Source organism: Gobio gobio, assembly GCF_949357685.1.
Source record: "Gobio gobio genome assembly, chromosome: 23".
In the NCBI taxonomy this organism is placed as follows: domain Eukaryota; kingdom Metazoa; phylum Chordata; class Actinopteri; order Cypriniformes; family Gobionidae; genus Gobio; species Gobio gobio.
This window is the reverse complement of record NC_137119.1, coordinates 34,432,208-34,458,913: the sequence shown is the minus strand read 5'-3', so window position 1 is coordinate 34,458,913 and position 26,706 is coordinate 34,432,208. Positions and strand designations below refer to the sequence as shown.

At 38.6% G+C, this 26,706-nt stretch overlaps 1 protein-coding gene across 2 annotated transcripts; it reads right to left on the bottom strand.

Moving 5' to 3' along the window:
- Positions 1 to 316: 316 nt before the first annotated feature.
- Positions 317 to 25,465, bottom strand: cpne3 (copine III). 2 transcript variants are annotated; one of them, XM_079805496.1, is made up of 17 exons: positions 25,197 to 25,465; positions 18,020 to 18,177; positions 17,755 to 17,934; positions 17,602 to 17,676; positions 16,923 to 16,994; positions 16,769 to 16,849; positions 14,315 to 14,404; positions 11,036 to 11,134; positions 10,859 to 10,945; positions 10,678 to 10,737; positions 8,763 to 8,896; positions 8,610 to 8,664; positions 8,484 to 8,535; positions 8,263 to 8,396; positions 7,948 to 8,184; positions 4,984 to 5,098; positions 324 to 1,931 (listed from the first exon to the last, which is right to left on the bottom strand). In XM_079805496.1, the coding sequence occupies exons 2-16, from the start codon at positions 18,170 to 18,172 to the stop codon at positions 4,988 to 4,990; spliced, it is 1,620 nt and encodes a 539-aa protein (XP_079661622.1). In that variant the 5' UTR covers positions 18,173 to 18,177; positions 25,197 to 25,465; the 3' UTR covers positions 324 to 1,931; positions 4,984 to 4,987. The 2 variants fall into 2 exon arrangements, with proteins under 2 accessions (XP_079661621.1, XP_079661622.1); XM_079805495.1 differs by lacking the exon at positions 4,984 to 5,098 and having other exon boundaries at positions 317 to 1,931.
- Positions 25,466 to 26,706: the final 1,241 nt, after the last annotated feature.

The window sequence follows — 26,706 nt, the reverse complement described above, 5'->3', positions numbered from 1 at the left end:
TCATTCATCCATGACATCCATCTGATCATTCATCCATCCATCCATTACTTGACCAACTTTATCAATCATCCATCTCTCATTCATCTCCTTTGTTGTTTTACTGCTGGTGATTGGATTCAGATCTACATACATATGATAAAACAGTAAATCCCAACTGTATGTTTTTGGTTTAAAGCTGGTTTAGTGAATCTCTTTTCAACTATAATTTTGGACATATTACTCCAACACTTTAAGCAGTGTCATGGTGGATGAGCCTTTATATGCTGTAAATAGGTCAATGTTTTTCACAAAAAAAATAAAAAAATATGTAATATATACTGTTTCATTCTGTCATCTTTATTCTTCCTATCTCAATAATATTGCAAACAATTAAACAATGGTGAGTTTCTAGAGTTTTATTTACTGTATTTGAAACAAGGCAAATGCTACAGGCCCACAGATGCAAGACACATGCACCAGCAAAACAAATCATATCACACATCATACAGCGGTGAGCTGACCCATTACATGCACACTATAAAGATGGCCTATACAAAGCCAACACAAAGATATGGAAAAATAAACTTACATTTAAGATTCTGATATGTGACCCTGGACCACAAACCAGTCATAAGTCGCACGGGTATAGCTAACAATACATTGTATCGGTCAAAATTGTCGATTTTTTTTAATGCCTAAAATCATTATGATATTAAGTTAAGATCATGTTCCATGAAGATATTATGTACATTTCCTACTGTAAAGATATCAAAAATGTATTATTATTATTAATATGCATTGCTAAGGACTTCATTTGGACAACTTTAGAGGTGATTTTTTTCAATATTTAGATCTTTTTGTTTTTGGCTTAGTTATTTATAGATGATGTATAAATCTAAATTGCCAAAAATTGAGCCTTATGACTGGTCTGCACTAAATGCACACAACAGGCTAGAACAGACATTGTGATTAAATGTAAAATGAACATGCATCTTAAACAGTTAATACTGATCCCAAAAACTAATAATCTTTTTATATTGTTGTTATTATTTTTATTAGATTTATGCATTCAGGCACATGACAGGACCACTGATCCCTACAGAGGCAAGTGTTTCTATGGCTTTCAACTGTACATAGAGACTGAGATTCGAGCACCATTACTCAGTCTGTTAAGTTTTAAGTGCATTCTGGTCTAAAGTCAAACGTGGCATGTAAGCTGTCATATGATCTCCATTAAATGAAATCAAACATACAGGCACAATTTTTTTGTATAGGAACTGCAACTTGCAAGATCAGGCACATTAACATGATCAATATGACATTATGCATAAGATATAGGACAAAACGGCTTTGCGAGGCACTGATTAAAAAAATCATATACAGATATAAAAAATAAAATGATGTACAGAAAAGTGTTATGATAATGGCATGAAATTTTAAAGACATAATTATGATGACTGTAAACAATTTGAGGAGTTAGCAGGAATGACACTGTAAAAAAAAAATGCCTTTGTACCACCTCTGTATTTGGTATTTGTGCTGAACATCCCACCTTTTTTTCTAATTTTATCTCATAGTTTGACTTCATTTACAGCAAGACCCTTAGACTTACTAACGAGAATTATAATAGACCATTTCAAATTCATTTGGCACATGAAAACATTGAAATCTCTCTAAAAAATGTATATATTTATTTACAACCAAACTGAATGTATTTAGTGGTATATCTGATAAAACGCTTAAAGTAAAGTTAGCAGGATGGTGATGTTACGCTGTTGAGATGTATGCTGTATGAAGGAAAGGAAACGGGACCTTCAGCTCTGTTTCGACCCATTTGGAGCATCCACTGGAGTGTTTGAGTTCGGAGGTAGAAGCTTCATCATGTTATAAAATGTGACGACCTGACCAGGAACCTCAGCCAGAACACACTTTGCGAGCTCCTCTTTAGAAGACTACAGAGAGAGAGGAGAAAACGTTACCCATCGTATTTTCCGCTATGAGCAGCAGAGTATGGACGGACATATTGTAAGTCACAAGACAGGGCGGACAACATAAACCTTATGCTGCAGTCATGTCATGTTGGCATTAACCTGATTGTGAGTGTTAGGCATGGTAATGGACATGACGATGTTGATGTTTGGTCCTGGTGGAATAGATCTGCTACGCTACTGCTGCTGCTGGTGGTTATTGCTGTTGCAGAGCAATACATGCTGCTGTGAGCAAGTAAGACATGCTGCTGCTGAACATGCATTACCCATAGCAGATCTATACAGGTGGAGCTGGGGAAGTTGGAGGGTTTCTGAAAGGGGGACTGCAAAGTATTTGAATGTTGAGAAGCGAGCTCATTGGCTGCTGATATAGCAGGAACCAGTCAGCTGTGCCCTATAGAGAACGATGTGATTGCAAGCCGATTGGGTTAAAGACATATCAGCCTGCGCCATCTAGACGACCGTTTCATGACCAAACTCTGTATTTCTTTCAGTCCTAAATGATTAGATTAGATCATTGCGACAAATAAAATACGTAAAATAAGTATCTTAGTAGCATTTTAACAGTTATACTACCAATCATTTTAGATAATATAATTTATAATAATATAATTTATATTATCTAAATGTATAAAATCTTTGGAGGGAGCTCAAACTCCGTGTTTCTCAGTGACAGGCCACAAACCTGACTGATCTAGAGTAGATCTGTGTGGAGGAGTGGGCCAAAATCCCTCCTGCAGTGTGTGCAAACCTGGAGAAAAACTACAGGAAACATTTGACCTCTGTAATTGCAAACAAAGGCTACTGTACCAAATATTAACATTGATTTTCTCAGGTGTTCAAATAATTATTTGCAGCTGTATCATACAAATAAATAGTTAAAAAATCATACATTGTGATTTCTGGATTTTTCTTTTTTAGATTCTGTCTCTCACAGTGGACATGCACCTACGATGACAATTTCAGACCCCTCCATGATTTCTAAGTGGGAAAACTTGCAAAATAGCAGGGTGTTCAAATACTTATTTTCCTCACTGTATATACAGTATATATTAGGGGTGCAATGGTACACGTATTCGTACCGAACCGTTTCGGTACAGGGCTTTCGGTACGGTGCACGTGTGTACCGAACGGTTCCGAATGCAATCTTTAACAGTTAACAGTCGGCTTGTTTTAAGCGCACATAATACCATAACATAATTCAATCCGAGTTCCTAAACAAACATATTAAGTATTCAGTCCATTTTATCATGAAATTCAAACGATAAATGCCGTCTTGACGCTCTTTAATGAAATGAAAATGACAGACACTGTGTATTATGATTATATTTCAACAACGAATTGAAGAAAAAACTATTTTATTATTAGATTTAGAAGTTAATGCAAAAACTGCCTTATGTGAAGTTTACGTGTTTGCATGTTATTTGAGTGTTGATTATTATAACTAAAAATAAATAGCGACTGAATTTAGGCTAATAGTTTGGGCTCTGTTGTTAACCTTTAATAATAATGTGCAAGTAAGGGCTCCCTATATAGTTTACAGCATTATCTTTAAGAAAATTTTAGTTATAATTGAATTAATTTAAAGGGTTACTTCAGCGATTAGCATTAAGCTTTGTATCAGTAGAAACCCGGTAGTATATTCGAATTATGGTACTTTCCCCCCTCATATCCTCCTGAGACGAGAGAATTATGCATTTTATTTCTGGAAAAAATCCTCTGATGACGCAAATATCGTCATTTTGTGTCATTTTAGGATTTTTTTGGCCAGAGCCTAAAGACTACAGCCAGTAGTAGGAGCTATTCAGCATGTTAAACCTGCCCATAGGGGTGGGATCTCACTCACAGAATGTAAATGCGCACGGCTCGACCTCGGGCATTCATAACGGAGCGGTGCAGAGAAAAGTGAGTGTTTCAACTTTTCAATGAATTCCTATGAAAGTCTAGCTTCCATATGCAATCTGAAAACTGGACACATAGACACATTTTAATTGTAGTGTGTATTCTCTAACTGAACGAAATGATTGTATTAGTATGAAAATCAAAACGACGGTGGGGTGGAGCAGCGGTGGGCAAGAGATGTAACCGGTAGCCGTGGCTTGGGAGTGGCCTCATAGGGCAGCGAAGCAAGTGCATTCTGGGAGTTGTTGTCTTTCATCCACATGAGACAAAAATACATTTTCTGTCTTTTCTCAGTCTAGAAGGCACCAAATTCAAAAAATAATTTCACATTTCTTCTACATAAATGACCCAGTTTAAATACACATTCATCTTCCCAGCGCTGAAGTACCCCTTTAAGGACAGACAATTTTTTCAGTAAACCACTGTTTAATAAAAATAAATAAAAAGCAATTTTGTAAAACTGCTGAACCGAACCGCCAGTTTTGTGTACAGTTTTGCACCCCGGGCCCTAATATATATATATATATATAAATCAACATTGTACATGAGAATTTTTATATTCCTCTATCGTTTTTAATCTGATTATGCTGTTCGCAATGCTTCAGGGGATTTTAGTTTTGTCATTTTGTCTGACTTTCAATTTTTTTTTTTGCTTCAAAACAAAGTTTGTAATGTTATGATTCACCTCGTAGCTGATTGGCTTGGTTCATGGCTTATTACTCTCTATGGGAAAAATGAATGGAAAAAATACTTCAGGAATCAGTGCCCACTGAAAAAGTAGAACTGTTAAACTCTATTATGAGTGTTGCCATAGAAACGAATAGCTTTTGGCGTCAGATAGTTTGATAACTCTGATATGACATGAATGCAGCATAAATTGATCATGCTTTAGAAAACCTCCTTCCTGACTCAGTTTGGGATGCAGTTTAAGGGCAAATAAAGCATCCATGACCACTAATCCTGCATGATGGCAACTTTTAATAACACAGATTAGTTTGAGAAAGAACAACATCCTGTCTGACAGCCGAATGCTTTGAGAAGTGCTAATGTGCATTGAAAACATTCAGATAGATGCATGACAGAGGTCAGGTGCAGATAAAGAAGAGAACCCTACATGTCTATGAGTTTTGTGGCTCGTGTGGTGGCGACAGGTTTATATAGCTGAAGTAGGATGTGACTTGTTGTGGTAATTCTGCAAGTACACATTGGGCAAGCATTTCCCTTGAGGCCTGAAATGAAATGGACAAAGGCACAGGTGAGACGCTTTAAGCCATGACATGCTATAGGTATGAAGGAAATCAAACAAATGTGTTATGTTCTGCTCGGCTGAGTGTCTACTATGAATAGGGTTGGGAACAATTTCCATTCATTTTCCATTCGGTTGGTTCCGTTAATGTATTATCCGCCGATTCGGACAGAACGCCAATGAATGCAGTCCAATTCCTGAACTAATGACTTTCATGAGCCACTTCTTTTTAATGACTCAAAGGCATATGGCGCAACACTATTGCTTGTTCTGATTGCTTGTTCATATAATTTAGATAAATGATCGTTTCTGTTGTTATTTAATATACAATGCATTTATGCCATCTCTATAATACATAGCTTTTTCAAGAACTTATCAAAGCACTTGGCAATTGAAATTTTCCTCCTCAAAAGTACTGAAAGAAATGAATCGTTAAAGGGATAGTTCACCCAAACATGAAAATTAGCATGGTTTTCTCACCCTCAAGCCATCCTAGGTGTATATATGACAATCTTCTTTCAGACGAATACAATTAGAGTTATATTAAAAAATGTCCTGGCTCTTCCAAGCTTTATATATGACAGTGCAAAATTTGAAGCCCAAAAAAGTGCATCCATCCATTATTAAAAGTAATCCACACAGCTCCGGGGGGTTAATAAAGGCCTTCTGAAGCGAATCAACTGGGTTTTGTAAGATAAATATCCATATTTAACATGTTATAAAGTAAAATATCTAGCTTTCAGCAGACAGCCTTCCATATTCAACCTTACGGAAAAAGCATAACTTGCGCAACGATGACTTCGGACGTAGTGTTAGCATTTTGAACTGCGAGAGGCATTACACTTTCTGCGTAAGTTTCAATACGGAAGGCGGTGGATGGGTGCACTTTTTAGGGGCTTCAAAATCTCGTCCCCCATTCACTGCCATTATAACGCTTGGAAGACTTTTTTTTTTTTTAATTACTCCAATTGTATTCGTCTGAAAGAAGAATGTCATACACACCTAGGATGGCTGGCTAGAGGGTGAGTAAATTATTGGATAATTTTCATTTAAGAACCCATAATTGTTCAATTTGATATAGTACCTAAATTGATATATTCCTTGCAATTTCCATCCCTAATTTAACCATGAATATGCAAATAAAAGGTTTGAAACAAACATATATCCCTAGCATGTGTTTATATCATATTAAAATTAACATATAAAAATCAACATAACTGGAGTATCATCTAAAGATGAAATCATACTCCAATTATTTCTTATTTTCGTAAAAATCATATGCAGCCAAAACACAATAATGTACACTACCGTTCAAAAAAAAAAAAACGTTTTAAAACATTTTAAAATATGATCAAATAGAAAAGAGTTATTTTAAAGGGGATGTCTAATGCTATTTCATGCATTCTGACTTATTTACACTGTTTAAGAGTTGGATTCTCATGCTAAACATTGCTAGCCTGACGTCGTCATACTCAATTCTAGTCAGAATATGAGTCTGATTCTGCTCCGTTGGGCTGTGATTATGGGGCGTGTTTCAACCTAACCAGGAAAGACCTCAATTGGATAGACCTACAACCAATCAGAGCAAAGGAGCGACGCATAACGTTAGTTGTCAAATGTCAACAGAACTCAACTGCACTGTGTTGCCTAGTCCGCAGGTTGAAGCGACCCCAATTATGTGATATACAGACCCAAGAATGCAAATTTTAGCAGGCAGCCCTTACAAAATAACACATATTTTATGAGTATTTCTGTGCCAAACACACTTCTTCAGGATTCTAATAAGTTTCGGAAAGTTATTTGTATGACGTCATAAAGGGCAGAATTCCTTGTATGAGCACTTCTCCCGATGAGCGCGTGCGCACATCAACCAGAGCGAGAGCAAGAGCTCACCCATCAACGGACATCGTCTGTGTTACGGAAGCCGTCGGCAGCGCTGTGTTTAGACCACGAAATCAGCAATGTCACTAAAGAAGTGTGTTTCTGGTTCTGAGGGAAAGATAACCTTGTTCAGCTTCCCAAATAACCCAAAGTTAAGGAAACGGTGAATGACGTTTTTTTGTTGTTGTCCAGAGCAGCAACAGAGTTCTGCAAGTGTGTTGCAGGCGGTGAATGAAACTGCATCTAATGTCTGTTTTGTTGGCAATCGCGGCGCGTAAGTGCATATAATGCATACAACACGCACGTTATCCAGGGATAATGCAATCATGTATTGTATTGTGTGTGTGTGTGTGTGTGTGTGTGTGTGTGTGTGTGTGTGTGTGTGTGTGTGTGTGTGTGTGTGTGTGTGTGTGTGTGTGTGTGTGTGTGTGTGTGTGTGTGTGTGTGTGTGTGTGTGTGTGTGTGTGTGTGTGTGTGTGTGTGTGTGTGTGTGTGTGTGTGTGTGCGCTTGTGGCTCTTTAGCCCCGCCACTGCACGCCTTCACGAGTTTGGCTGTTTTCGGAAAGAATCAGTACAGCGTATCTGTCTTTTAGAAAATGATAAAACTAAAGATTCTTCGGAGAAATGATGGATGAAATACTACTCAATAGGTACTCAAGATTAACATGAGAATGGCAGAAACTGTGCGTGTTATGTACTCTTAAAATTGTAATAATATTTCACAATATTACTGTTTTACAATATTACTCTAATTTTAATCAAATAAATGCAGCCTTGGTGGGCATAACTTTCAAAAACATAAAAAAAACCTTTGAACGGTAGTGTACATCTAAAAAAAGAATACCTTAGAAAACACAAAAAGCTGCAAAAGATTGACCCTAAAAAAGAGAAAAGCCAAAGCAAACGTTAGCCCAAAATAGTTTGAACTCATCAGACCAGTTTTTCACTCACGTTCTGGAAGTTTCTGTAGGGCACGAACTGTACGATGTCACGCACAGCCGGTTCTCCCGTGATAGACTTCAGACGTCCGTCATCTCCGTCCAGAATCTCCATGTCTGTGAAGTCGGCTTTGCCTACGCCCACGATGATGATGGACATGGGCAAGCGCGCGGCGGCGACTATGGCCGTACGTGTCTGATCCATGTCTGTGATCACTCCATCCGTGATGATTAGCAGGACGTAGTATTGCTAAAACAGATAGGGGCAGAGTCAGAGAGACGTCAAAGCGCCAGTGGATGACATGTTTGAGTTTGGGTAGAACCTCACCGACGCCGTCCTCTGCTGTAAAGCCTGCTGTGCGAAACGAGCCACGTGGTTAATAATAGGAGCGAAGTTCGTGGGGCCATAAAGTTTGACCTGAGGAAGGCACATCCTGTAGGCCTCCACCACACCCTCCACACCTACGGGAACAGAAATACAGCTTCATGTTTATATACACAACACTTTCTTGGTGCTGCAGAGGGTGGGAAACTGTTATTGTAATTTACCTGCACAGAATGGGTTTTCAGGATTGAAGTTGAGAGGAAACTCATGCGACACCTAGGAAAAAACAATACTAAACTGAGGCATCTGGGAGTTTGTCACAGTAACACAGCAGATGTACTTTCATTTACCTGCCATGAAGGAGGAATCTGGGCACCAAATCCAAAAGCAGGAAACATTTTGTCACTACAGGATATGAAAAAAGCATGAGGTATATGTTGTTGTTGTTTTTATTATTATTTTAATGTATGATAAATAAATAAAAATTCCTGGTGCCCTTGTACCTGTCATAGTCCTGGACCACAAGGCCAACTGACCAGATGGCTGAGAGATATTCATTCACACCTTGAGGACTGATGTAATGTAAAGAACTAGGTAACCTGGGGTCACCATTTGACCCTGTGAAGTCCACACCCACCTGTGAACCACATGGGTATGACATGAGTAACCGCGCTCCAACATGAAGGAATATAATTCATCAAGATATAGTACATGCAAATATAATTCTTTCCAAAAATGTCTGTCTTTTATTTATCATAAATGAAATATATAGCAATAAAAAAGTATTTATATTAAAATATATAATATATATTGTTTTTAGAATACATATAATATATATTTTACATTGTTTTATTATATATATATTACAAAATATAGCTCCAACATGAAGTAATATAATTCATCTGGACGTAATACATGCAAATATCATTCTTTGCAAAAATGTAATATAATTCTACGCAAACATGTTTCACGAGTTCGCACTTACATATAATTTATAGAGAGTAATTCAATGCGTATTTGTCGCGCTGTCCAGGGGGAGGGCTTCGAGCTCGGAATTAGGCCCGAACCCAGAGTACCCCCCGTATATGCAAGTGGTTTTAGAGTTAAAAGGTGTGGCGAAGGGGTGGTGGAAGGGTTGCTGAGAACTGTCAACAAACGGAGGTAGGACTGCTGAGTGTTTATATACCTCTGTTGTTGATTAGCTGAGTGCTCTCCACCTGTGTCAATTATCTGAACGTGCTTCTCCCGAACCTTGTTAATAAAACATAATTTAATATAGAGTTGGCCCACCCTTTGCAGCTACAACAGCTTCAACTCTTCTGGGAAGGCTCTCCACAAAGTTTAGGAGTGTGTTTATAGGAATCTTTGACCATTCTTCTAGAAGTGCATTTGTGAGGTCAGGCACTGATGTTGGACAAGAGGTGTTCTACCGGGTTGAGGTCAGGACTCTGTGCAGGCCAGTCAAGTTCATCCACACCAAACTCGCTCATCCATGTCTTTATGGACCTTGCTTTGTGCACTGGTGCACAGTCATGTTGGAACAGGAAGGGGTCCTCCCCAAACTGTTCCCACAAAGTTGGGAGCATGAAATTGTCCAAAATGTATTGGTATACTGAAGCATTAAGATTTCCTTTCACTGGAACTAAGGGGCCAAGCCCAACCCCTGAAAAAACAACCCCCACACCATAATCCCCCCTCCACCAAACTCTACACTTGGCACAATGCAGTCAGGCAAGTACCGTTCTCCTGGCAACCGCCAAACCCAGACTCGTCCATCAGATTGCCAGACAGAGAAGTGATCCGTCACCCCAGAGAACAAGTCTCCAGTGTCCAGTGACGGCGTGATTTACACCACTGCATCCGACGCTTTGCACTTGGTGATGTAAGACTTGGATGAGCTGCTCGGCCATGGAAACCCATTCCATGAAGCTCTCTTCGCACTGTTCTTGAGCTAATCTGAAGGCCACACAAAGTTTTGAGGTCTGTAGCTATTGAAGTTGGCTATGTCTGCGCACTGTGCCCCTCAGCATGCGCTGACCCCACTCTCTGATTTTACGTGGCCTACCACTTCATGGCTGAGTTGATGTTGTTCCCAGTTGCTTCCACTTTGTTATAATACCACTAACAGTTGACCTTAGAATATTTAGTAGTGAGGAAATTTCACGAATGGACTTATTGCACAGGGGGCAAACTATCACAGTACCACGCTTGAATTCACTGAGCTCCTGAGAGCGACCCATTCTTTCACAAATGTTTGTAGAAGCAATATAGTGTGTGTATATACATTTTTTTTATAAAAATAATAATTTAAATCGGAAAATAAATAAATCACACTTATGTGAAAATAAATTAAACAGTTTGTGGAAAAAGCAACACACAGTTGTTAATAGGTAATGTTAGACTTTATGTAGAACTTACAGTGAAATTGATCTGGCAGCCTCCCATGATGTAGTCTAGAAATGTGTATTCCCTGGTTATCTGAGACAGCAAACACAACCATGTCCAGAAGCGTTTTGCACTGAGTATAATGCAAGGTATGTTTATAATGCAAGGAATGTTTAAAATGAAATCAAACGAGTATTCTTATATGTCACAGTACCTGACAAACTTTCACACTCACAACTCCAGAGTTCTTATAATTTTTCTTCTTCTGTTTCTTCTTACTGTTTATACAGTCAAACTCGGCCTGCAGGAGAAAAATCAGCTTCTTTAGTTCAGAAACCTTCACACATTCATCGGGTACTGAAATCAAAAGTGTGTTCAGGATAAATCTCACCGGAGCGCTGCGGGAGGCCCCTTGAAGACGCGTCATAGTGGTCTCAAAAATCCCAATCAAATCATGAGATCCATCATTGTCATAATCGTAACATTCAACCTAAAATAGGGTTGAAAAATACAGCATGAACTGATAGGTGAATGACATTGGAGAATAAAAGAGAAGGGAATTGAGAGAGGTCATGCAAAAAAAAGCCCACTAAATGAAGAACCATAGATAAGCACAGATCTATGGGTCACTCTCTTCATTCCAAAACTAGTTAGACACCAGTGAAAAAGCACACCAAACAGGGTAACTCTGAAGGGTCCTGTTTACACCTGGTATTAAGATGCGTTTTGGTTGATCGAATCCCAAGTAGACAACGGTAAATACAGGTGTAAAACGTTTTGAGCTTGTCCACTTTTGACCACCTCCAGAGGTAGTCGAAATGGTAGTCGTAGTGTAGACACTCATGTGGTTAAATGTGTTTAAACAGCCGCAAAAGACTGCCTACGGACCTAATGTCAAAACAGGAAGTGCACTTGCTAGACAGGATTTAAACTTTGTCGGCTGAAGACCCAAGATTGGTTTGAAGATGGAAAACGTACCAAGTGCAATGTTCTCTCTCATTCCTGTTTTCTAACACTTACTCACAGCGTTCCGCGTGGTCTTGCGGCTGTCGGAGCAGAAACAAAAGCTGCTGCTCTCCGTATGTTTTTCCGTTGTCTCCAGTCGTGTTCATATGTAAATTGCGAGAGCTTATTTTGTTCATTAGAACGAAAGATCTGAAAAAGCCAATACATTTACCCGCCAATTAGTCTCAGACGTCATGCCCACGGACCGTTGGCTGAACGTCTGATGCATATGGCACGCTTATCTGGAAACACTTCAGGAGTTTCAAAGTCGTCATCAGATTGGTTGAATTCTACAAGATGTCCGCGAGATGTGCGTGTTGCGTTCTTTAACGGTCTGCCTGGAAACAAATGCCGTGACACCAAACTTCCTTGTGGAAGAAGAACACCGTTGTGTTTACAACTGTGACAATGAGCGCTTACCAGGATCAACTAAACGCTGGATTTTCAAAAGTATGTGAAGTTCGCTGGCTCCATTGTTGCAGTAAACTTGCACAATGTTCTTGAATGAATCATTTATAGATGCACGCCGTTCTGTTATTGCAGAGACTTAAAATGTTCACGTCCCTTAACATGACGCAGAACAAAACGAACTGTGATTGGTTGCGTTACATGTCAGTCAAACATCCTCTTGGGGTTCCTTGACCAATGAAAGCTGCGGAAGATTCCAGACCTTCTGCCCTCAGTCTGACTATGCAAAACTACCCGCCAATAGACCTTCCCCTCGTAGAAATCAGGACACAAGTGGTTGAAAGTGGACAAAAGAGACGGATTAAAATACCAGGTATAAACGGGAATGTGTATCCCTCGTCCACTTGTGATCTGATCGACCAAAACTAATACCAGGTGTAAATAGGTCCTAAGTGAATGAATGGATTACAGATGTTCTAGATGGGCGACCTGCCATCTCCACTGTCCACATAAGATTAGAAAAAAGAATCCATTACTAGAACAGTGAGTCTTTCTGAGGAAACTGCATCATTTGTTCTCCAGTACTGCTAAAATACCATAAATAACAGTATTATAAACACAGTTATATTATTTGATTTACAGTAACTCCATGTTTAATGTGTAATGCAAAAGAAGTCAAATAAAGCTGTGACAAGCAGGGCAGACGAGAGCCATTAGAGAATGGCACGAGGCCGGTGGCGATTGCAAATGAGCGTCACCTGCACGTCACACCTGTCTCGTATCTCACAGAGGAGGTACAGAAGCATAAAAGGAGGAGCGACGACAGTGAAGGACGAGAGAGGACCAGGCCTGGAATTTTATTGAGTTTTATTACCTGTGTGCGGCAATCGTCCGTGAGGAGGCTGTCGTTTTTACTTTCATTTTGTGTTTAGTTTGGATTAAAGTGTTTGAACGTTCGCCGGTTCCCGCCTCCTTCTTCCCGTAACAACGAACTTCGTTACAAAAGCATTTCAATAATTATGATTAATTATATCCAACTTGACTTTTTTAAATCGTTATTATTATTATTTTAATAATAGTGTATTCTATTTAATTCGTTTTGTTTTTCTATCAGCAAATTTGCATATCACCATTTATCACGATTACATTCGATATGCTATTTAAATAATTTTATTTGAGCAAAATTATATTAAAATGCTTTACTTTTTTTTTTCTTTTTTTTTTTTTTTTACAATGCCTTATACTGTACATATCCAGAAAAATTGTCTTTGTCCCTTTTTTATTCCTTAGCAGAAACAAGCTTTCATAAGTTCTGACATGAAACTCTAGATGGTGGAGGCTGATATGTCCTTAACTCAATTTGGTAGCGATCGCATCGTCGTCTACATAGCGCAGCTGATTGGTTGCTGTTGCATCAGCGGACAATGAGCTGCGATTCAACATTTAAATACTGGTAGTGTTTGCTGTAAGTAATCTGCAGCATGCTTTCAGAAACCCTCCTCCTTCCCCAGCTCCACCTGTATAGATCTGCTACGGCGGTTATTTCACGCATGCATGCATGCAGCAGCATGTCTGTGAATGTATTTGCAGTAGCAAGTCTCGGTACTTGCTCTGCAGCAGCAGCAGAAGCGAAGCATATCCTATTCCAAGACCAAACATTGCCATATCCATTGCCATGCCGATCTCTACTGCAATCTCTCTGAGAGTTGTCATGACAGAATTAGGGTATTGTTTCTTTAACGTTTAGCATTAACCTTGCAAATGAAAATTTGACGATTACAAATACAAGGATTAAAGATACAAATGCCAGTGTTTCCAGAGAATGACCTTAGTAGTTAAAGAGTTCACACAATGAAACGGCTGATAATAGCCTCATTCGGAAAAAAACAGTTTGATAGAATAGCTCCCTTCTACTGAACTATGAAGGACACACTAGCAGCTATTCAGGGGCACACACATTTATGAAACAGACATTCTGATGAAAAATACCTGCTTGTATCCTGACAGTGAGTTTCCCTTTAAGATGCTTTTGTAAGAAAAATCACAAAGTCATAAACACTGATTGTAAGCCACCAAAAAACCCTCTGTCTGACAAGCCAAAGCAAAGCCAGAGTTTTACAGCCGGTACAATTAAGCCAGAACAATTACAGACTGTTAATCCAAGAGCCCAGCATTTCATAGGACACTTGTTTTAGCAACAGGGAGCCTTTTAACATTATAAAAATGCTTCATAATGACCAATAAACGCAGACTATACCTTGATTGGTTTCTCCATGTCCCCTGCACAAAGTGACCGTAGAGGGATTTTAAAAGGCCTCCAGCAAGGATTCAAATTATACTTCACCACCTGGTATGAAAGATAACCATTAACATTCACAATAAACATTAACAACAATCATTCAGAGAGTTTATGCCCCTTTTCAGAGAGTATTATGCCCCTATTCAAAGTCGTGATTTTGTTTTTCTGGTCTACTAGAATAAGTTTGAATGCTTGAATGTTCAAAAACACATTCTTTTTCACATATTTTACATTGTTGCAGCACTTCTTATACTGGTCTTCGGTGCATTTCCCGAAAGCATTATAAGCTAACTATGGTCGCAAGTTCCGTCGTTATCAACAACGAGTCTGTGTTTCACGAAACCATAGTTCCAACAAACACTCGCAAACAGCATAAAGCTGGAAGGACAGTTGGAAGGACAGCTCTCATCTCTGGTTAGAAGCATAGTTTCTTATTTGTATGACATGGACCTAAAGCCACAATATGTAATTTTCGCCATTAGGGATCACTTATTTAAAACAAGGCGTAGCTTGATGACGCGGAATCATGGGAGTTGTTGTCTTCACCTCTACAGGCGGTGGAAAAGAATCCGACGGGACTCGGGCAGAAATCATGTTCATGGATGAGCTAATGTATTAAAGATTTATTAATGTTACTGTACTGTGAAGTAGGGTGGAGCGGAAAGAGGCCCTGGAGTGATTGCTAATGAGAGAAAAGGGCAACACACGGCTCAAGAGAAGTGGAGCTTTTATTATGCGCTTCTGCTTCTTCCGCTCATGCGTATGAGGGGGTAACGCAGCACTGTTTTATCATATTACATACATTTGAGTGCGCTGAAATTTGTTATAATGTTACACTGTGTGTTCGCTCGGCAGCTAATAAGAGCTAAATAAGCTACATCGATATTAGCCATGGTAAAACATGGTACTCACACAGTAAATCAAGAAAACGAGATTTAAACAATAAGGGTGCTTTCACACTAGCAGTTTTGGTGCGCACCCAGGTTCGATTGACGTCAGAGTTCGGTACGTTTGGATGATGTGAACACGGTCTTCCGAACTCGGGTGCGCACCCGCGAACCGTACCAGAGTCCGCTTAAAAAGGGTGGTCTGGGGTACGGTTCATGTGAACTCCGGTACGGTTCGCTGCTGATGTGAACGCAATCGTACTAAATCGCGGAAGTGAACCGCTATTAATGACGTATGATTTGATAAAAATGTGTGTTTGTGTGTGTTTCACTCATTTTCCTGACGAGCGTGACTGACATACTGCAAACAGAGAGCTGTAGATCTCATTTCTGCTCGTCTTCAGCATTCTTTAGAGCATTGCAGTACATTTGCGGCATATAGACGCAAGTGCCATTATGTACTGAAGCTTTAGAAACAAAACCAACGGTTAAAAAACTAAAATATAAAAGTGAGGTGAGCAACGTTATGCATTTTGCCGCCTTCACGCTCGCTGTCGTAAACAGCTGCTGCTTTGATGACGCAAACGCACCCCGATTCGAAACCAAATAATATAATATGAACACAGTCCAGCGGGGGCAGGGGTGGGGGGAGCAATCGAACTCGGGTTCGGTCCAGGCAATCAAACCAAGTGTGAAAGCACCCTTAGGGTCAACAAAATATATAACATTATTCTAGTTGTTTTTGGATATTTTAATAAAAAAATCTTACATATTGTGCATTTAATAGATCCTTATCTTCAGCAAAATAAGCAAGCTCACATTCAGTACAATCTATATATTTCATTTTAAATATATACAAATTGTATTTACATCTTTTAGTTTGTCAAGAGATTTAAAGCACTAGTACGTAAGAACGAGCCTATGATTGAATCTGCTGAGAATTCTCTAACTGAGAATTAGTCTTCAGATGACATCTCAGTAATTTATCGCATTAATCCCATCTCAAACAAATTAATTAAAAGAAGTTACAACTCCACCATCTGTGTGACATCATTAACCAACGTGGTTAAACGACAAATTTGCGACAATGCGGTTTCAGGAAAGTTCGAGCTAGTTGCTTTCTTCAACATGAAGCCCCTCCTTTTGAAAAGCACAAAGTGCTCTGATTGGTCTGCTGGTCCAGTGTGTTGTGATTTGTCAACATTTTTGAGTGTGTTTCGGAAATGTCATGCCCCTTACCATAACTGTGAGTTTCAACACTACTAACGAAACTCAACCAGGCCTTTACATATGCCTTGGGCAAAAATTCTTTAAATGAGTAATATTTTGTAAAGTGTATGTTCCTGGAAGAAAACTCAAGACTTCAATGAAGCCATTTCAGAGAGTTGGGAAACAGTTTACAGACTGTGCAGTGATATAGAGAATATCTCCCTTTGGAGTGGACTTGTGCTGTGTAAAAGAGCATAATAGCACCCCTATATATTTGAGTCTACATCTACATACAAACACACAACACACAATGCACCTCAGTTCTGTGAGAAAGCTGCCAGCCGGTTTCTGTCTTCCTGTAAAATTCCAGGTACGGGTCTGATTTTCCAAGGAAATCCTGCAACAAATCCCACATTTAGACATTGAATGCATTTTCCCATTTAAAAGTAAAGCGTGAACTCGCATCTTACCTTTTTGTCCAATTTTCTAGCCTCCACCTCAAAATTCACAACTCGGTTATCCTTGATTTCCTCTGCACTGATCTAATGTGATCAAATATTTGCTGTTATAACAAGGCAATGATAATCATATGGCCAAATACATACACTGTCATTCAAAAGGTCAGTATTAATCAATTAATTCATACTTTTGTTCATCAAGGAAGCATTAAATTCATCAAAAGTGACAGTAAAAACCTTTACATTGTTACAAACAAAAAATACTGCTCTGTCAAGATTATTGTCAAAGATGATTGATAATTAGCATACAGTTTCGATTGGCGTTATGGTTCTGTTCTGATTGATTACGTGATATTGATGATTACATATTAGAATGATTTCTGAAGGGTCATGTGACACTGAGGACTGGAGTAATGATGCTGAAAATATGCATCACAGGAATAAATTACATTTTAGAAAACATTTAAATAGAAAACATTATTTTAAATTGTAATAACGTTTCACAATATTACTGTTTTTATTGTATTTTTGATCAAATAAATGCAGCCTTGGTGAGCAGAAGAGACTTACCAACGAGTTTTACCAATCCCAAACTTTTTAACAATAGTTTATGTATGTCTATCGCCAGTTATTCCTTACATATTCACCATGAGTTGGAGTGAATATGATGTTATATATCATGGATATTCACCGTAATTGTTCCCTTTCCTGCAGGTTTTTTGTTCTTCAGCACCAAAGGTCTCGTCAGCTTGCAACTGGAAACAATCTGTATAGAAATGAATGTCAGATAATATCAAAAATGACTTAAAACATGGATGTTTTGTTATTTACCCAAGTGTCTTACCTGACCCAGCGAGCACTCCAACTCGCCCAGGAAGTCATCATCACTTAAATCGGCAGTTTTATTGTCGATATCATATACACCAAATCTGAGCTTCTGAACAACCTCGAAGTAGTAATCAACGACAAACTTCTTGGCAAATTTTGGGTTCAGGCAGTTCTTAACCCTCTCAGTTCGATCGACCTATGAAACAAAACAATTGACCTTGATCTTCGAATATTAATTTTCAGTTAAACATTTGAACAATTTGCACAACAAATCAACTGACTTCAAACCACTGGTTTCCAGATGCATTCATGAGCAGGACACACAGCGGGTCGGATTTGGACCCCACATCCATGTCCAGAAGGTTTTCACAGGTGATCGTGAGCTCCACCTTGGACACACACTGAGTTGCCATTGGAGTTGCTGATTGTGCCATGGGAACTGAAAGCATTTGTGATAAAAGAGGATTTGTAAGCCACAAAACTGCCATCTTCATATTAGGAGCAATCCAGTGGTTTCTGTATTACCCTTTGTGCTCAATGACATTGCATGATGTTTTACATGGCATAACATTGCATGATGCAACTTTTTGAACATTTCGTTTAAATATCTTTTCATTTAGTACTGCCCTTCGGAAGCAACAGAAGACATTTACATGCTTCCTGGAAGACAAATAAAGTACAATTAACCTTGATCTTTAAATTCAAATAGTTCTCACCCCCCAGCTCTTGATGCTGGAGAGGGTTCAAATATGCAAAAGATGCTGGAAAACATTCAGGACCTGGAGGATATTTCCAAAGAACGTTGGGCAGTTTAACTGCTCAGGACAAACAAGAGACTCAAGAAACAACCATCGCAAAACAAAAAAAAACAGCCGAGGATCATCCAGGTCATGGCACACAGTATTAAGAATCAAGGGTTCATAAAAATAAGGGTTCATTTATTATAAATTCAGCTTTTTTTTGTCTTGCGGACTATATGTAAACATCTTTTATGTAAAATATCTTATTCATGACAGTACTAAATAAAAAATAACATGTATTTTGCATTATCTGTCTTATTTTGTTAAAATTATTCCCATTTTCACAGATTCTGCAAGGGGTTCACATACTTTTTCTTGCCACTGTATATAATTTACTTAATTTCTTATGGATAGTGTTTATCACCTAGACCTGTACAAGGAATGGACAATGAAACTTAAACGCTGGCCAATATAGTGTTGGAGATTTAACGCCTATATATGTGCAGCCTGGTGGCCAATCTTCACTGATTTTACATTCCATCAGTAAGAGCAGAGTGTAATAGCACAGCTTTACATAAAATATTACAATCCACACAACATAATGGAAGACATGTTGGAAAGAGGACAAATTGTTGGTGCGCATCTTGCTGACTTGTCTGTGACCAGGACAGGAAGTCTTTGTGGTGTATCGAGAGCTATAGTATGGGTAATGTCGTCATACCACCACGTAGGACAAACCACATCCGACAGGAGTAAATGTCAACACAAGAGAAAGCTGTCTGAAAGGGATGTTCAGGTATTAACTCACTGCAGAATTAAATGCACACGTTGAGTCAATATTCATGATTGGGCAGCTATAGCCATTCTATGCCAATGTCAAATGTCATTTTCATTGGAGCCAAAAGTGCCAATTTTGGGCTGTGGACAATGTGAAACATGTATTGTTCTCAGATGAGTCCACCTTCACTTTCTGGAGAGGCCAAAAAGAGGCTTAAAGTCCCCCTATGGTGAAAAACTGAAAATTTGCAAATTCATAAGTCAACACCATTGTTGAGTATGTTCTCTTTAAAGAAAAGACAGTCTCAAAAACTCGGTTTGAAATCGCTGGTGTTTCTGACGTCACAAACTACCTTGTAACCAATCATGTCAACATGCCGGCGGGCTTTAGCATATCATTAACTATTCTCTGAAGCAGCGAGTCTCAAGGTTATCCCGGTATATTTTTCTGTTGATATGGAAAATTAGGTAGATTTAGTAATATAGCGGGTGAATTGTGTATATGATGTATATTACGGTGATATGACGTATACGGTGTTATGATGAACAATGCCTTTCTCCACTGACGTTCTGAGTTGTTCAAAGCGTTTCTAACGATACTGACTGATCCTGATACAAACGGAAACATGGTTTGTGTTACATTAGCAACACATTATTAGCTGTTTGATAACGTAGTCAAGCAAAAGGATAATCGTATTAATTATCGTTATATGTCTGACGTTGTAAAGAGCGGCATTGTGCAGCGTTTACCTCAGTAAGTTGGCCAGTATTTCTGAGCTTGGGCGAGTGAGTGGAGGCGGTGCTAATTTGCATATTCATGAATCCGTGTATAGCTTACTAAATGAAGCAAGGGTGTAGAGTTATTCAAGCTATTTTAAGGCATGAAGACATTTTTAACAGAAAAAATAAACATTTAAATGTCCTTTTTGTGATCAAATATGAGTTTTAAAGGATACAATTATTGACTAGAGGGGGACTTCCAGACTGTTGCAGCCCAGAGTGAAGCACAAGAGTGGATTAGTGATGGTTTGGGCTGCAATATCATAATAATAATAATAATAATAATAATAATAATAATTTGTTACATTTATATAGCGCTTTTCTAGGCACTCAAAGAGCTTTTTACATATAGAAGAATCTCCTCAACCACAACCAATGTGCAGCATTCACCTGGATGATGGGACGGCAGCCATGTTGCACCAGAACACCCACCACACACCAGCTGATTGGTGGAGAGGAGACAGAGTGATGAAGCCAATCGTATATATATGGGGATGAATAGGAGGCCATGATGGACAGGGGCCAATGGGCAAATTTGGCCAGGATGCCGGGGTTACACCCCTACTCTTTATCGAAGGACATCCTGGGATTTTTAATGACCACAGAGAGTCAGGACCTCGGTTTAATGTCTCATCCGAAGGACGGATATCATGGCATTCCCTACTGTGCTTGACTGCCAAACCCTTCTGGAGCATCATATGTAGCTAATGGTCCAAACATTGTACCCTGAAGGGGGTGCCGTGTATCAGCATGATGCTCCAATACACACCAAGACTTGTGACAGACTGGTCTGATGAACATGAAAGTGAAATTGAACATCTCCCATGGCCTGCACAGACAACAGATCTAAATATGTTTGAGCCACCAAATACTTTGGTGTATTTTGGAGGATTAAGTCAGAAAACATTTTCCTCCACCAGCATCACACAGTGACCTGACCACAAAATCCAGTGGCAAAATATTTGTTTAAATGGCCTAACTTGTCAGAGAACATTCTGATTGAATCCGACCGGTTCCATAGCTAAAGAATGTGTATATTGTTTTTACCCCAGGGTTCTTAATGCTGGAAAGGGTTCAAATATGCAAAAGATGCTGGAAAGCTGAAGAATTTTCAGGACCTGAAGGATTTTTATGAAGAACGTTGGGCTGTTTAACTGCTCAGGATAATCAAGAGACTCAAGAACAACCATCACAAAACAGAAAAACAGCCGTGGATCATCCAGGTCACGGCACACAGTATTAAGAATCAAGGGTTCATAAACTTTTGATAAATTTGATAAATAAACTTCGTAATTTTGATCAATTCTGTTATTTTTTGTCTTGGGTATGTACATATCTTATTCAGGGCAGTACTAAATTAAAAAAATGACAAGCATTTTGTTATATAATCTCTCTTATTTTGATCAAATGATTCACTTTCCAGCCCAGAGTGAAGTGTGCTTGACTAACGAATCATTCTGGAGTAGCATGTGCACCTAATCGTCCAAACATTGTACCCTGTAGGGGGTCTGATGAACATTAAAGTAAAAGTGAAATTGAACATCTCCAATGGCCTGCACAGTCACCAGATCTAAATATTTTTGAGCCATTTTGGGGTATTTTAGAGAAGCAAGTCAGAAGCCGTTTTCCTCCACCAGCATCACATAGTGACCTGACCACTGTTTTGGGCGAGAAATGGCTCAAACGCCTTCTGGTCACTGTGAAGGACTTGTATCTGTCATTCCCACAGGACCATAACCACCATAGACATTGAAATGGCCAAATTGCTAAAGGCGCTCGTCAATGTCAAAATGATTGAGATGGCCAATCAAATCAAAGTAGGCGGGGCTTACGTTCTCGTTTTGGCTCGTATTCACACAAGCGCATCAGTCTATCGCTTAATGTCATTACGGGGATATCTATTCTTTCCCGTGAAATCACAAAACAAAATGCACACAAACGTGTCCATGCTCTTAATATACAATCATTGAACATCTTTGATTTTAATGAAGAAAAAAAACTGGCGGACTAGAACCTGTAACCTTCGTCATGGTTTACAAAATGGGAAGAATCTCGAAACTAACGATATATTTGACGCAAATTAATGAAAATATTATTTGCAAAAAGTCCCAAAATTATTATTTCCCAACTAGAATTAGACCTTGAATTTCGTTCACTGAGATGAATTAATGCTGTATTGGCTACAAAAGGAGGTCCTGCCTACACCCTAGTAATAAATTATTGTGGTCTAAAACCAGTTTCAGTTTCATTGTCCAACCCCTTTAGTGTTTGAAAATCCAGAGGCAAGATTTTAGTTTCCCACAGTAATTATTTTTTTACATATCCTAACTTGTCAGAGCACATTCTGATTGAATCCGACCGGTTCTGTAGCTAAAGAATGACAATGTGTATATAGTTTGGCTTAGAATCAATAAGGGATTTATTCAGTGTTGCTGTTGTTTCAATTGTAAACTAATGGTGGTTAGCATTACCCCTGCTCAAAATCTTTCTTCCTCCCCATATTGCATGAGAACTATGCAATACTGCTTATATTATGGTTTTTCAAATATTCCCTTTCATGCAGTGTGTTGTATAGATGTTTGTGAATGTAAACATTCTGCAAAGTTATACATGCAGGATTCACTCTCAAAATTGTGATGACTGACAGTGATAAATATTTGATGTATCGAAATCAGGCTCATACAAATGTCAGGAAAACACGATTCTTGTATCGGATATAGAATATAGACTGGATTACTAATCTTACATACCATTTAGGATGGTTAGTATGCACATTGGAATGCAGGCTTGTTCTCCCTCACTGCAAAAAAATCTAGTTATGTGGCTAGAATTACAGAATTAAGAATTACATACATGCAAATATAACAGTAAGTGAAAATCTTGGGTGTGAAACCCGCAAAGTAGTCAGGGGTCACACCCAAGATCTTCACTTAATGTTATATATAGTAGTATTATAGTGCAGTATGTAAGATTAGTAATCCAGTCTATATTTTTAGCACAATAGTTTTTTTTACAGAACATCTCTGTTGTGAATGTTTTTTTGTTTAAATAATTTCAAGGATATGAAGAATATTTATTATTATTTTACTGTTATTACATTGCATTTCTACATTTATTTGATGGTTTTTATTTTTTAAATATTCTGAGGCAAATTTTGTTCCGTGCTTACACATTTAACTAATTAAAAGGGGAAAAGTCTGTCCATCTTCTTTTCTGAAAATGTGTAAAATTAGAAAGAAACCCTAGCTCGGTCACATTTAAATTCCAATAATTACATAACTTGAAGATCAGTAAGAAGTTAGAAGTACCACTTAATTGAGGTGTATGAAACACTGGGACATGCCATTATGCAACAATACGATTTGATATTAATTTAGTTTAAAAAAAAAAGATATTTACGTGTGGGAATCTTGTGATGGGTTGTTAAGCCAGCCAATCAGAATTTAGCAGTCTCATCTCTGATTGGCTGGAATTATGGCATATTGTAACATTGGGTTGTATTGAGCAAGCGAGCCGTCGTCGGCTAGAGAGCAATCAGAGTGGGTATGGGAGAGCAAGCAACTGAAACGTTGCAAATGTGAAAGAGAACGTCTGCGCACATCCAAATAAATATATTTTAAACGCAAAATTGATTTTCGTTCGCGCTAAATACTTTATTATTTGCGAGACGAACATTTCTCCGCAAAACTCAGTTCACGCGCAAATATTTAACAAACCTGTCTGCGATTGATACCAGTTATCTAAAAAGACATGGAGAAATTTACATTTACATTTATGCATTTGGCAGACGCTTTTATCCAAAGCGACTTGCATTGCATTCAAGGTACACATTTTTACATTTTGTCAGTTCTTGCTTTCCCTGGGAATCGAACCCATGACCTTACCGTTGCTAGCGCCATGCTCTACTGTTTGAGCTACAGGAAAGCTAAAATCTGAATGTTTATTGTATTGAAGTCCTACTGATATGTCACACTTCCCTAATAATTTGGAACACAGTGTATATACACACTGCACCTTGTAGGAACAGGATTTGTTGTACTAATATACCATATTGCTCATGTCAAATGTATTTACTATGTTTTTGTGTTGTTACTTTTTCTATACTATATATTTTTATACAATTTGAATGTGTTGCTGCAAACATAGCAATCCAACATAAATTTGAGCAAATACATGTAATTATAATATATAATAATAAAACCAAAGATTATTTACGTGTTTAAGCAGTTGTACTTTATATAATAATAGTAATACTTTAGTGTATAATCTTAAGCAAGTGTGAATTATATAGTAGCGTGAGTAATGTAGGCCTCTGCAGTGATTGACAGGGGTTGTGTTCATGCAGAAGGGTGTGTGTGGAGTTGGCAGAGTGACCTGTAAGCTACAGTAATTTAAACAGAAACCTTGAACATGAGAGGTGTGTGTGAGGAGAAGGCACTGTGCGTGTGGGAGGAACAATGGACGCTCTTGAATGGAAAATTTGACTTAATATCATGTCATCACATGTCAGATCTCACCACAGATCATAGATTTTTAAGACTTTTAATAGATGTTTATTAAGTGATAAAAGTTGTTTATCCTTGCGGGAAACTAGGCTTATATACCAAGTACTAAATGATTCATGTATCATGGTATGTACCACGTTCATGTACCACATGGTAAGCTACTTTCCACAAACCTGAGGAACTAAAACTGAAACCAAAACCATAAAAGAAACATTTTCATTACTTCATTACATAACTAGTTTTTAGTTTGATGTACTAAACTAACTCAAACTAAAATAAAACATTATAACTAGACTTTTTTTTTTAAATAATAAAAACTGTTAAAACAGTTATGCAGAAAAATTCACAACAAAATTAGCATATATAAATAAAAAGGATCTGCGTTACTGATCGATCAATATTAGCTTAAATAATTAATGTACATACTATTAAAGCCATTTTGTGCATTTATGAGACATAAGGGCTGGAAAGCCCTGTTATAGAGCTGTAGATATGCAACTTCCCCTACATTTCAACGTAACAGTTTTTATTTACAATGACGTCATCATATTACTATGACAGTAATACTTCATGTTGCTACGGAAATATTTGCGTTCACAACAATCCTGCACCGTGAGGATATCGTTTATGCTGTGAAAATTGTCTGAATCACTTACCTTGGGTAACGTTAGTTAACTTTAGTAGATGGTGTCCAACTGTGTAACCGCCTTAGTTTCGGTTTAGTCTGGTTTCTTTTCCCTTGTGTCTCAACCTCCTCGGTGTTCTGAGGCTGGCTGTTATAAAAGTATATTGAATCCAACCGAGTCCCCAGACCCTAATGTAAAGCGTTGACTGTTTTGATCCGTACCCTATGATCCGTAATGGGCGTTAGACCTTTGCGTCGCCCCGCTGTCAATACTGCGCATGCGCAGTAACAAACGCCTGTGACAGCCAGTCAGTGGGAGTGTGTCTAGTGCAGGGGTCTCTTGCGGAACAAAAGTGGGCGTTTCTAAATTTGTGGGTGTTTTCAAACTGATGGGTGGTTATAAATAATGCAATGAAAATGATCCTCTTCACCCGACCCCACCCCTAAACCCCATCCAAACTGTGACGTGGGCAAATCAGGTAACAGTGGAAAACGCCCCTATGTGTATTATGGCCTCGCCCACTGATCTAGTAACTCCTATTACTATCTGCAGATACCTATACTTGCAGGGATGGGCAAACTCGGTCCTGGAGGGCCACTTCCCTGCAGAGTTTTTTTCCAACCCTAATCAAACACACCCGAACCAGCTAATCAATGCCTTCAGGATTACTAGAAAGCTTCAGGCAGGTGAGTAGTTTTATCAGGGTTGGAGCTAAACTCTGCAGGGCAGTGGTCCTCCAGGACCGAGTTTGCCCATCCCTGCGTCTAGTGTCTCTAGTACCATAGAAAAGAGGCCTCTTGGTGCGTTCCATTCGACAGGGTCCCTAGTGTCCACTGCTCACTACTCCCTGAGCACGGTATATCAGTTCATTTGGAACGCCCTGCAGCGGCATCACAGAAAGGCAATGACAGGGTTGCGCAGATTATAATAGTAAAGTAAATTACAGTATTAATTTATGTTATATTTCACATTTAAAAGCATATAATAGGCATATAGATTTACAAAACACACAGTATGTATCTAAAAATATACAATCAAAACATTGTATTAGTCTATTAGTTTTATTACTTGAATGTTTAATTGACTATTAAAGCAGCACTAGGTAACTTTTCAACCTTTATAATATATTTTCAAACCTCTTGTGATGATACATCGACTTACAATAGGTTGAATGACACGTCTCCCATAGCCTGACGGGGTCTGTATCGTTTTTAATCGTACTTTTAAACTTTGGGTTTCGGGTAGTAACCCGAGAAAAAAAAGAACTACAAAATTTGACTGCTTTACGGCATATACGTCACTTCCACCACCATCCCCACTTCCTTAAATTCGGACGTGCGTGAAAAACTATCATTTGCTTGCCGTATGTTATAGTCATGGCCGAAGCAGCACAGAAAAATAAGAAAGCAAAGGTTTTGTCGGAGGAAAGCAAAAAGAGGTCAACATTGGGCCAGCGTTTGCTCGTTGGCGTGAGCTGAAGGAGGAGGGGCTACATTCTTGCAAGCAAATACATAAGACGTATAAAATCATACCTAACATG

Excerpts from the sequence above, each read along its gene's own strand:
- cpne3 (XM_079805495.1), bottom strand. The coding sequence starts at position 18,172 with ATGGCACAATCAGCAACTCCAATGGCAACTCAGTGTGTGTCCAAGGTG. Across the intron at positions 8,897-10,677 it reads GCTGCCAGATCAATTTCACT|GTGGGTGTGGACTTCACAGG; the intron begins GTAAGTTCTACA and ends TGTGGTTCACAG. Across the intron at positions 8,185-8,262 it reads TACAGCAGAGGACGGCGTCG|CAATACTACGTCCTGCTAAT; the intron begins GTGAGGTTCTAC and ends TATCTGTTTTAG.